The sequence below is a fragment of the Babylonia areolata genome, chromosome 21, assembly GCF_041734735.1.
Source record: "Babylonia areolata isolate BAREFJ2019XMU chromosome 21, ASM4173473v1, whole genome shotgun sequence".
Taxonomy (NCBI): Eukaryota; Metazoa; Mollusca; class Gastropoda; order Neogastropoda; family Buccinidae; genus Babylonia; species Babylonia areolata.
The window spans coordinates 49,164,369-49,176,542 of record NC_134896.1 but is presented as its reverse complement, the minus strand read 5'-3'; the positions used below and the strand labels follow the sequence as shown (position 1 = coordinate 49,176,542).

At 40.4% G+C, this 12,174-nt stretch overlaps 1 protein-coding gene across 2 annotated transcripts; it reads left to right on the top strand.

Moving 5' to 3' along the window:
- Positions 1–222: 222 nt before the first annotated feature.
- Positions 223–11,915, top strand: LOC143295865 (2,3-dihydroxybenzoate-AMP ligase-like). 2 transcript variants are annotated; one of them, XM_076607521.1, is made up of 2 exons: positions 223–315; positions 7,670–11,915. In XM_076607521.1, exon 2 carries the CDS (start codon positions 7,710–7,712, stop codon positions 9,396–9,398), a length of 1,689 nt encoding a protein of 562 aa, XP_076463636.1. In that variant the 5' UTR covers positions 223–315; positions 7,670–7,709; the 3' UTR covers positions 9,399–11,915. The 2 variants fall into 2 exon arrangements, with proteins under 2 accessions (XP_076463636.1, XP_076463637.1); XM_076607522.1 differs by lacking the exon at positions 223–315 and adding an exon at positions 6,735–6,762.
- Positions 11,916–12,174: the final 259 nt, after the last annotated feature.

Below are 12,174 nucleotides of genomic sequence, written 5' to 3'. Positions count from 1 at the left end.
TACACACCCATGGTTGATCAAAACCTTTTTTTTTTTTTTTTTTTTTTAATTTAGCAGCAAGGGACGATGAAGGTGGTGTTGCCTTGATTATCCGTGATGACGTACTCGAGGAAAATCATCATATTTTGATTTCTTCCGACGGTCAAAACTGAAGTGGTGGTAATTCTAACAGCCGTCACCGGGTCATGTTTTTCGTGACCTCGCTTTGATTTTCGCCCTCCGTCGCTCGCGGAAAGTGCACCACGGCATTCACCAACAGAGGTTGCTTTGGCGAGGATTCAGAAAGTACTGGCGTTACCTGTTCGTTGTTTGAAGGTGAGTTTTGACCGACAATATACACGAGTCACCACCATTTGAAATAGCAGGAATGTCGTTTTGTGATGGTTTTCTTGTGTGTTTCATGGTCATGTTTTGCTCGTTTTTTATTGACTCACTTGTGTAAACAAAGTGAGTCTATGTTTTAACCCGGTGTTCGGTTGTGTGTGTGTGTGTGTGTGTGTGTGTGTGTGTGGTAAACTTTAACATTGACATTTTCTCTGCAACTACTTTGTCAGTTGACACCAAATTTGGCATAAAAATAGGAAAAATTCAGTTCTTTCCAGTCATCTTGTTTCAAACAATATTGCGCTTTTGGGATGGGCACAAAAAAATAAAGAATGAAGCCTAATTATATGCAAACTGCATTTACTGTTATATTTATATTTTTTGTATTCTCTAAACTTGGCACTTTGATCTGATATTCTGACCCAACAGCTAGAGCAGTCATTATTATCATTTTTGGCTCAAACAGGAACTTCTTTTGCTAAGCATGGAAGCTTTATTTATTTTGCAAACGTTTTGGTGCAGATAGAAAAAAAGGGAAATTACTATGTAATGCTAGTGGAGTTAATTTGCTTTAAACTGATCTTTCTCATCTTAAACATTACATTTTGAAACAAGAGAGGCAAGGCCTTCAAGACTCACTTGTGATGCACTTTTAAAAAAAAATTTATTGAGTATAATTTCAAAATGTCATGTTTAAGATGAGAAAGATCAGTTTAAAGCAAACTAAGTTCCCCAGCAGAGTATTTTCCCTTGTTTTACTGCCTACACCAAAACGTTTGCAATAAATAAAACTTCCACGCTTAGCAAAAGAAGTTCCTGTTTGAACAAAAAAATGATAATAATGATAGATCTTTGTTTGGGTCGAATATCAGATCAAAGTGCCAAGTTTAGATAATACAAAAAATATAAATATAACAGTAAATGCATTATACTCAATACATAAAAAGCTTGGATTTTTTTAAAAGTGTATCACAAGTGGGTCTTGAAGGCCTTGCCTTTCTTGTTTCAAATTGAGTGCTGTTTTGAGGTGTATGGGGGGGTGTCTGGGTGGCACTTCTGACGAGGTAAAATGTCGCGTGCTTTGGGAGTGGTTGAACCGCTTCAGCCTCCACATTGCACCCAGCTCTCTCCCCAGTGGTTACGAACAGCTGTCAGTGGGGCTCATGTACGTTTGTGTGTATTTGACTGTGCTTTCATATCTGTGAAACTGCATGTTTGGTGCATATCTGTTATGCATATGTGGGTGTATGTGTGAATGTGTGTCTCCATGTTTTACATTTATTTGTAATCATTGTTGTCTTTTTCATTTATTATTATTATTACTACTACAACTACTACCGTTTTTATATTATAATCATTATTTATTTATTTATTTACTTATTTATGTACGCTTATAGTTGACTTCATCAAGTTTTTGCGCCTTATACATATTATTAGTAGTGGTAGTAGTTAATTTTTGTTTTTTTTTGGTATTTATCTGTTATTTATTCACCTTCTTTTTTTTTTTTCCTCAAGGCCTGACTAAGCGCGTTGGGTAACGCTGCTGGTCAGGCATCTGCTTGGCAGATGTGGTGTAGCGTATATGGATTTGTCCGAACGCAGTGACGCCTCCTTGAGCTACTGAAACTGAAACTGAAACTAAACTGTCAGTGGCCACACCGCTGACCGATTGGGGGGCTGTCATCGTCGCTTCATCCAGTTATGAACTAGCTGATTGTCTGGACAAGTCCTGTGATGGCAATTTGGGCGGCTGTACAGGAAAGCGTGTAAAGTCGTTATCTGGTTAGTAAGGGGTTATGACGGTGATTTTTTTTCAAGCAATTTACACCACAATTTACCTGTACTCAGAGTGGATGAAAAAGGTGAAATGATTGTTATACTTCATGCCTGCATTGCAATATACACGAAATATACCTTGAATACAGCTCCAGGAATTTAGGATGTTAAAATTAGATATAACCGAGCTTGATTTGTTTTGTTAACATTATTCTAGACAGGTTTATCAAAAAGACATAAGTTACTTGAAACTTAGATTTCTGTTTACACTGTGAGGCTTTTTTGGGGGGGCGGGGGGGGGGGGGGGGGTTGTTTTTCTTTTTTGCCCAGCGCTTCATTTGCTTTAATGATAATCTGGATAGGTTGCTCAGACAGGAGTTACTTGACGCTTGGATTTGTTTTTGCAGCAATTTTTTTTCCAACAAATTTCCTTTGTCAATATTGTAGATAGGTTGCCTAAAAAGACAGTACTTACTTGACACTTAGATTTCTGTTTACACAGCAAACCCCCTTTTTTTTTTTTTGTCCAATGAATCCTTTGTTGATAATATTCTAGTTGGGTTGCTCAAAAAGACAGGACTTACTTGACGTTTAGATTTCTGTTTACACAGCAAGGCTTTTATTTATTTTATTTTTTGATGTTCTTTTTACTTTATTTTTTGTCAAACGCCTGCTTTGCCTTCTTGATGATAATCTGGATAGGTTGCTCAAAAAGACAGGACTTACTTGTCGTTTAGATTTCTGTTGATACAGTGTCACAACCTGCCTCTGGAACCGGGGACAGGTGATGACAAGCCAAAACAGAGCAGGTGCTCACGCCACACTCATGTCAAGAGAGAACTCAGCACACAATATGAAGGATTAAAAACCTTTATTTGGAAAATGAAATATGCAATTGTCTTACACACACTCATGCAGAGGACAAGCAATGTCTAGATGTCCCCTCACCCTTCCCTTCCTAACCCATTAACAAATTGTAAAATATATTAAAATCCAGCATACTAAATAACAGAGATGGGAATCACACTCACAAACTCAATATCACACACTCTCAGACGGACAGAAGAATTTCGATCTCAACCCATATCAACTGTGTGTCTTATGTTATCAGCCGCTATCAGGTGCAGAGTTGCAGATAGTTTGTACTAGATTCAACAAATATCAATGAATGGGTGCTGGTGGAAGGTGATAATGATGTTGGAATTGTTTTCCGTCATGATTTTCCCAACGTGGCAGCCATTGTGGCCGGACAAGAGGTGATTTGACCAAGTGATGGCAGGTTCACAAAGATGTTTATTTTTTTTTCCTTTGCAGAATTTTAATTATGTGTGATAGGAAAAAAAATGCTGGCATGGGCAATATCTAAAACCGTTTTTCTCATTTTTCTTTTCTTGAAACGTATGGTTTTTACTATATGTGCCTGTGAAGGTGTGTCCCATAATTATATGAGACGCTAGGACTGAGTTGGTTGGGAGTTTTTGTCAGTACTTAACAACTGTTGTCTGCTGCTGTGTCTCAGATAGTTCAGTGTTCATAAGGTTGTAAGCATGGTAGGGGAGGGGGGGGGGGAAGGGAGGGGGGGTGGGGGTGGTGATGGCACTTTCCGGTGTATTGTTTTCTCCATGGAGTCACTGGCAGCTCATGAGCTCATTGATGACCTGAACACTGATGAAGATAGTGGTGATGGCGGAGAGACAATGGAAAACCTCAGTGGTTGTCTGCTTGTAACAGAAACTTCAGTGACCGTTCTGAGAAGCAGATAAGAGAACAGTCAACTGAAAACAGCCAAAGATCTTGAGAAGACGTAAGGGGGGACGTCCAACACCCCCACTTCACATTCAGCAATTTTGTTGTGCGATTGAACAACAACATAAACGTCCCCTCCAACAAAGATGGCATCTATCCATTGAACTCAGCAGGAAGATGGTCCAGGTCAGAGGAGAAAATAGATGTGAATCAGCCATTCCTCATCAAACGCTGTACAAACATAAGATAAGATAAGATAAGAATAACTTTATTATCTCCAACTGGAGAAATTTGGTCAGGTGCATTATCACAACATAGACAAGTAAACAACATGGGGACCATAACTGTAAAAGCCAACAACAGCCCCAACAAATATTACGAAGATACAAAAATAAAAAATATCACATACATCGTTTCATACATACATCCACACACTGCAGGTAATAACTAGTATTCTTAATGTAAAAAACAGAAAGAATTAAGAAACATTATTTGAATATAATTATAAACATAGCCTACTATACTGCACATTGATTATAATAGACAGATAAGATAAGAATAAAGATGAATTGCGGAAAACCACAACCAGATAATCAGCACACACCCGCACCGCACCCCCCCCACACACACCCGCACCCCCCCACCCCCACCCCCACCCCACACACGCATGATGGGAGGATTGGATAGAATGGACTGGACAGTGGACTGTAGAAGAAAAGTACAGAATTGCTGTCCACAGCAAGAAGTGGAGGTGGTCTCTCTTCATGTACTGTCTGGATTTGTCGTCAGCAGGCTAGGCACCTCTACATGCAGACTGAGATTTTCCAAACCTGTAACTCTGGATCATCTCGCTCCTCCTAGATATTTTGTAATGACACTGACATAACTACCAGCAAAACTTCATGTGTGTTATTTTCATCTTGCTCTGTTCTGTTTGTTGATTATTCAGAAGAGAACTGACACTTACGAACAGAAAACAGTTGTCTGTTCATTGATTTCTTTCCCAAAACTGCAAGAGTGAATGTTCTTCATCTACCAGTGAATTTACTTGTGTTTATTTTACTTGAATTATCAGAATGAACCCAGTGGTTTTGAATAGAAAGCATATTTCTCCATATGTGTATGTGTGGTAAAACCCCTACCCATTCAGACATATTTGACATCACAAATCTTGCAAATCATCTTTTGAAATCAAAATAAATGTTTAAGATGTGTTTCTGGTTTGAAATCCAACACTTTAAAGGTACTTTAATTAAAATCTAAAATTTCGGCACAAATGGTTAAAGGATCCAGGACTGTTCCAAGTCCCCTCCTTGGTCAACGCCTGCATAACCCAGCAGCTTGGTCGTCCTCAAGCAGTGTATCACGGAAACAAAAGCTGACCCAGAAAGGGTTAAAATAGTATAGCCTTCACACACAAAATTTGTTCTCCATTCAACCGCCTGTCTTCATTCGACTAAAGGGAAAACACACAGTCATTAGCCACTGGGAACCTGAAAAGAAAGATAACTGAAAAACTGGGATTTGGAGTAACCTTCCTGCTCTGGAACCGTCATAACAAAAGGGGAAGGACACACATTCTCACACATGCTCACAACTTTCCCCAGCTGAAAAGAAAGCCGAAAACTCCCCTGGCGTGACAGGGCTGAAAAGAAGCTGACTCCGATCAATGCAAGAGTGTTTAATGAGAAGAAGCCAACACTCGCCCACTACCCAGATATTCATGTACAGAGAATGTCAAGGAACAACATTTAAAGCAGGATACCCTTCTGTCACCCTGAGTATATGTTACAACCCTATACGGAAGCAAAACCGTTCTCAGAGATGATGATAAACTAGTGATAGATACCCGCACGTACCCTTGCATAAAACCTAGCTGAAAGGAAAATATATTATCAAAGCTTCTAACCACGAAACGGCCATCATTAGAACACTAATACAAAAAGTTTACTATCAATTATATCAATGGCACATCTCAGTGAAATCGAAACATGAAAACTAACTGCGAACGATAAGAAGGAAGGGGAGAAGGAATGTTTCTGAAACATCAATTGTTAATATAATAAATTCAAAAGAAAAGATTTATATCAACAAACTTCACGATTTACGAGTGTCAGTGGACTCACCTCAACAGCTTGTGGAAAAAACCGAGACAGAGGACCACACAGTTGCTTTAACTTGGACCCCCAGTGCAAGGAAAGTTTGGACACTGGTCAGCAGATGTGTGACCACAATGGTGCAACACAAGATTTTGCCGAAATACAGGAACGAACCCGTTACCAGAGAACCTTTCCTCTCTCAGTGCCAGGATGGTATTGATCTATTGCTGTCTGCAGGTGTGCGAAGAAAACTCTATCCATCTTTACCCACATGTCAAGTATACTCACAGTCCAGTCAAAACCTTTACAAGGCACTTATCGCATATGCAATGAACAAAGAAGGGAAAGAAAAATGTTGTACCTGACAACTTGTTGGCCCCTTCTCCTCTGCCAACACCAGGTTTCACTGGGTTGCGGCTTGTAGGGTGTCACACCCAGCAAGGCTTTTTTTCTGTTTTTACCTGTCTTCATTTTCTTTTCTTTTTTTTTCTTTTTTTCTTTTTTTTAATTATTAGCTATCATTCTCGTGACTGTGCTTGCCAATGTACTTCACTTTACACTGAGAAAAATTAAACAAAATGACCCAACCACGCGTTCACTTCTGTAACTTCAGCAAATCTATTTCGATTGAAACTTTTTTTCTTTGAGTCGGATGCTGTCTTTTACTAATTTATTTGTGTTTTTTGTTTCTTTTTTGTTTGTTTGTTTTCTTCCATGCATGTGTAGTTTTGATTCATAATTTTGTTTAATCTTTTGTATAAATTTGTTCCAATTAACAGACATTTTCACAACCCGTTGATGCCCTTCTCCTGTTCTGGTAAGAAAAAAACAAAAACGGCGAACAAACTTTCAACTTTTTTAGATGTAGCCAAGCACTCAGCTGGCAACGATAACGTAGTTCAACTCACAGCACATACTGTGAAGCGGATGACAGTTTTACTACAGTGACGGTGTCCAACCATTGACCTGTCGTGGTAACTTGTGTGGCGTGAGGCTATTCGAATTTGAAATGAAAGCTGTTAGGCTTCCAGATGGTCATTCTTCACACAGCGTTGCTTTTGAACACACGCTCAGTGTTGTACACAGTCAGCCGCCTCAATTTCTACTGCACTGTCTTCTTATCTTCTCTTTCTTGACTATTGTAATAAAACAATAAAAAAAAATCCCTTTGTGACTGGCCTCTATAACTTATGTCCTTGGCCTGTGTGAAGGAGCTTTCTATCCACTCTTCTCTTTCTTTTTAAATCCTAATTCAGGAATTATTTTCTAATCCCTTTATGATATACCACTCAGTTCACTGTTACATATAAATTTGTTTTCGTGGTTTTTATTCAAGGTTTCTTTGTTTTTTTAAACCACAAATAACGAACTGGTGTGTACTCATTCATTAACTTGACCATGTTGACTCGTTTTTTTTTAATCCAACAATTATTCGCATCAACGTTTATATCTTGAAATAGTTACAATCATAGGGGAGTACAGCAACTGAAAAAGAAACTGATTGGTCGCAAGGACATTTTGATGGAATGATGAAGCTTATTTTTCTTTTCTTTTTATTTCTTGTTATCTTTTTTTTCTAATTTTTAACGCTTTTTGAAGTATCAGAAAAAGATGGGCTAAAACGTTCTCAAAGGTACATTGCTTTATATTATTACTATACGATTTATTTTATTTTATTTATTTATTTTATTATCATTATTATTATTTTTTGTGTGTGTGCTTAGATTTCCCTATCAACCAAGACTGACAACATACCACATCATCATGGCACAACAGCTCACCATGGGGGCAAAACTCAGACAGCGGGTGGAGGAGCAGGGAGAGTCCCCAGCCTTCATCTTCAGGTCCCCACATGATGGCCGCTATGTGCTGAGCTGGAACAGACTGTACAGGCTGGCTGGTCGTTTTGCCGCTGTTCTGAACAGCAGGGGTCTGGGACGTGGTCATCTGGTGGTCAACACGCTGGTCAACAGTCCGGAGAGAGCGGTGTGTGAGGCCGGCATATGGCTGTCCGGAGCAGCCTCCGTCAACGGCCATTGCCAGATGGCTGATGGGTCAGACCTCTTGCACACGTTACGTGTGTCACGTGCCTCGGCCCTGCTTGTGGACCCTGACGTCAGCAACAGTCCCTGGAACGTGCTGACAAAGTACGTCTCTGTGGGAGAAGATGACAGTGTCACGTCCTCTGACCTGACCGACTTGAAGAAATTGTTTTTCATCCGTCGTGTTGAGGGGGATGGTCCAGGGGATTTTATTTCCCAAATGGACTCTGACAGTGACTGGTTTCAGGCTGATGATGTCAATTCCGAAGACATCATGTCTGTATTCACGACTTCAGGCACAACGGGCTTCTCCAAACTAGTGGTCTGCACTCACGGTGACTACATACAGCCAATGGAGGCATTTTGTAAAGACAAACAGACAGGTAAACCACTTCAAAATTATGAGCGCCAATACAGTACAGCGCCTTTTGGCTGGCTTGGTGGTTACGTTGGATCGAGTGTGATAACTTCTTCCACAAAAGTCACTTGTGATGTTCGAGCTGGAGGGGTCCCAAAGGACATGCCGGAATTCATCTTTCAAGTCTTGGAAGAAGAAAAATGCACATCCGCATTTATTAGTCCAGTGTATCTTCCTCGTCTAAAGCAGTTGGCTCAAACGAGACATGTGAAAGCAGAGTCAAAGGCTGAAGACCAAACGTCGAAGGGAAGCAAGTTAAACCAAGTTATTCTTGGAGGTCTTCCTATAACTCGTGAAATGGTGGCAGCTACACTTTCTTTGGCTCATGTAGCCATAATCGGCTATGGTGGCAGTGATTTTAATGGCGTGTCGTATAACATTGTGACAGACAGTGAGACCTTCGAGGACCATGATACTGGACGTCCCGTAGAAGGTGTGTCCGTTAAGATCGTCAGCCAGGAAGATGAAGAAACGGTTCTGCCTGTCAACCAGACAGGGCACATTCTGGTCAAAGGTTCGATAAGGAATCAAGGTTACCTCAATGACCCCACACTGAAAACTGATGACTATTTAACCAAGGATGGATTCTTCCGCACCCAGGATGTTGGCCGTCTGGATGAACGAGGTCATCTGATCGTGGACGGTAGAGGAAGTGATGCAATCATGAGAGGACCCTACATCTTTTACCCATCATGGATGGAGTCATGCATTCGAGCTTGTTCAGGCGTTCGTGACGTCATCATCACTGGTGTCCCTGACCCTTTGGTCAACGAAGAGCTGTGTGCATGTGTCGTGATGGAATCGGATTCAGTGACGTTGGAGCAAGTTCGTCATTTCGTGGAGAAGGAAGTGGTGACGACAGAAGACGATCCACTGTCGCCTCGACCCCGTTACTATCTGGAGTTCCAGTCTTTTCCCATGACTGACACTGGCAAACCGAAACGTAAGGTGATCAAGGCACAGGCAGCAGAACGCCTCCAATGCTCTGACTGACCTTGTTGCTTCCTGTATCTGATGGCATTGAAACTTTTAGGGCTTGGTGTCATTCCGAACTTCGGAAGCTGTCATTCCTGAAAAGTGAACAGATTTGTCCTGCGTTTATTTTACAGGAGGTTCATTGAAACCTGTCATACCTTTTCTTTTGGTAGCTATTTCATGGGCTGTGTACAAAGAGGTGATGTGTTCTTGACGTGGTGGTGAAAGCGTATGGGAAAGTGGTGGGTGAGAGGCAAAAATGTCTGGCTGAATCGTACGAGTGTCGTACAGTGGGTAAAGTGGGAGTGACACTGAGAGATACAATACACTGCTTCACGTCTGAGGCTGACGTTTCCACATGCCCACAATATTCAGAACAAATTCCAGCTTTGTGCCAAGAATAGTTGAAATACTAAATAAGAGATGAACGGAATTGGTGTATGCTTGGAATGTGTGTGTCTGTGTGTGTCAGTGTCTGAATGTCTGCGTGTCTGTGAGTAAGAGAAAGGAAGGAGGCCAGTGAGAGAGAGAGAGAGAGAGAGAGAGAGAGAAGACTGAACACTGAACACTGAAATGTTTAATGTCATTAGCTGAAAAGCTCTGGTGACATAGTAGGTACTAATCAGAACAAAATGGTGCAAAATAGACAAAAATGGAACAGAAAAAAAAATTAAAAAACAAAACAAAAAACAAACAGATCTGAAACAACAAAAACTAATAAGAGATTTGCGACACTTTGGCACTTTGTCATTAGCTTAAAGAACATGTGACAGGGGGGTAATGTGCCTTTTTTTCAGTCTTTCGTCTCCAAGGTTTGAACAGTGCACAGAAAACAAAGTACAGATAAATCATATAATAAATATTCACGCATGTAACATCGACACACATCATATCAATACAAACACGTACTAAAGTACATGTAAATCCTGAAATAATTATTCATGCTTCAACAGCAAAACCCATTATATCAATACGAACACATCAAATAATTACAATGTCGATATTGACCATCCAAATGTAGTCCTTCCTTTTTATCCATGCTTTTTTCTCATAGAACCCACACTAATTTTCAATTGATTGATGAATATTTGGACCGATGATGGACGTTTTCCGTATATTTATTGCCTCAGATACATATTTTGCAAGTGACAGTATCATATCTTCATTTTCTGCCATCAGTATGCCGAACAAATCTTTTCTCTGCGCTGGAGCTGTATTGAAAAGGGTACAGTTTTTTCGCAATTCATCGCATCTTTTGCAGCTGAATATAAATTGATTTTGCAGCTGAAATTGCAGCTGAATATAAATTGATTTTCATCTTCTGGGCTTTCGCCACACATTGAGCAAGGAGATGTTGTTACGTCTGAATTGAACCATCTTCTGTTGGCATTCAGTCCAAGTGCTCTCAATCTGGGCTTCGCAAAGCAGATTTTATGCCATTTATTTTTTTTATAATCTTAATATATTTCTCCGTTTGAAATAGCGATTTCAATGAATAAACCCATTTTTACCTATCATTGCTCTCTAATTATCCGTGCCAGTTTTGTTTGTAACATGCAATAAGTCTATCTTCAAATTCCGAAACAAAGCCGCTCTCGTGCCCTACTCCTTGGCTCATCCAAACAAGACCGAATCCATGTTCCGTTAGTGTTTTCTTGATGTGGAATACCCAGTTCTGTTTGCCCTTCTCCTCTTGAAGCAGCAGCATCTCGTATGCTTGTCTACATAATCGTGATGTTGGCAGTTTTGTTAGTTTGAGCCAATATTTTATGCATTTTACAACTGATCTAAGAGAGAGAGAGAGAGAGGTCTGTGTGTTTCATGCCAGCAGTTTATATTTTTGGACACATACCATTCAAAAAACTAATATGTGATAGGTTAGAGTAAATTAAAAACAAAAAACAAAAAAGTCACTTGATTAGATAACTGCACAAGCACACACACACACACACACACACACACACACACACACACACCTTATGTATGTGTGTCCTTTGTGTGTATGAATGATAGGCACCGTCGTCTTTGACGGCTCAACATCAGCTGCCTTCAACATGCGGAGTGGAGTGAAACAGGGTTGCGTCCTGGCTCCCACCCTGTTTGGAATCTTCTTTGCTGTGATGCTGAAACACGCATTTGGTCCTGCAGCTGAAGGTATTTACCTCCGAACCAGGACAGATGGAAAGCTCTTCAACCTCTCCAGACTAAGAGCCAAGACTAAAGTCCAGTTGAGGTGCCTGCGTGACTTCCTCTTTGCAGACGACGCAGCAGTAACCTGGAGCGCAACTCCATAGTCTTCCGAGACTGAAGGATGCCTATAGTCTTTTGTGTGTATGAATGATAGATAGATGTGTTTGTGTTGTATAATTAATTTCAACATTACTGCATTTGTATCCAATTTACAAGCCGTGAAATCAAATTACATGGATAAAACTTTACTATATGCTTGAGTATGATAATCAGCCATTGATGTGTTAGCTAAACCGTATATATGGACTAGTACTCTTTTTCCAGACAATCTCACATTAAAACCGACTGATTAAAGCGTTAAGACTTCTGCTGACTGTTTTAAGAAAGTGAGTGAGAAGGTTTATGCACGAGTCTCTCTCTCTCTCTCTCTCTCTGTGCGTGTGTGTGTGTATGTGTGTGTGTGTTTGCATGTTTGTGTGTGTGTGCGGGTGTGTGTCCGTGTGGCTGTGTGTGTGTGTGTGTGTGTGTGTGTGTGTGTGTGTGTGTGTGCATGCGTGCCTCTGTATGTATCCAGGTCAAGGTAGATACAGAGACACACAGACCA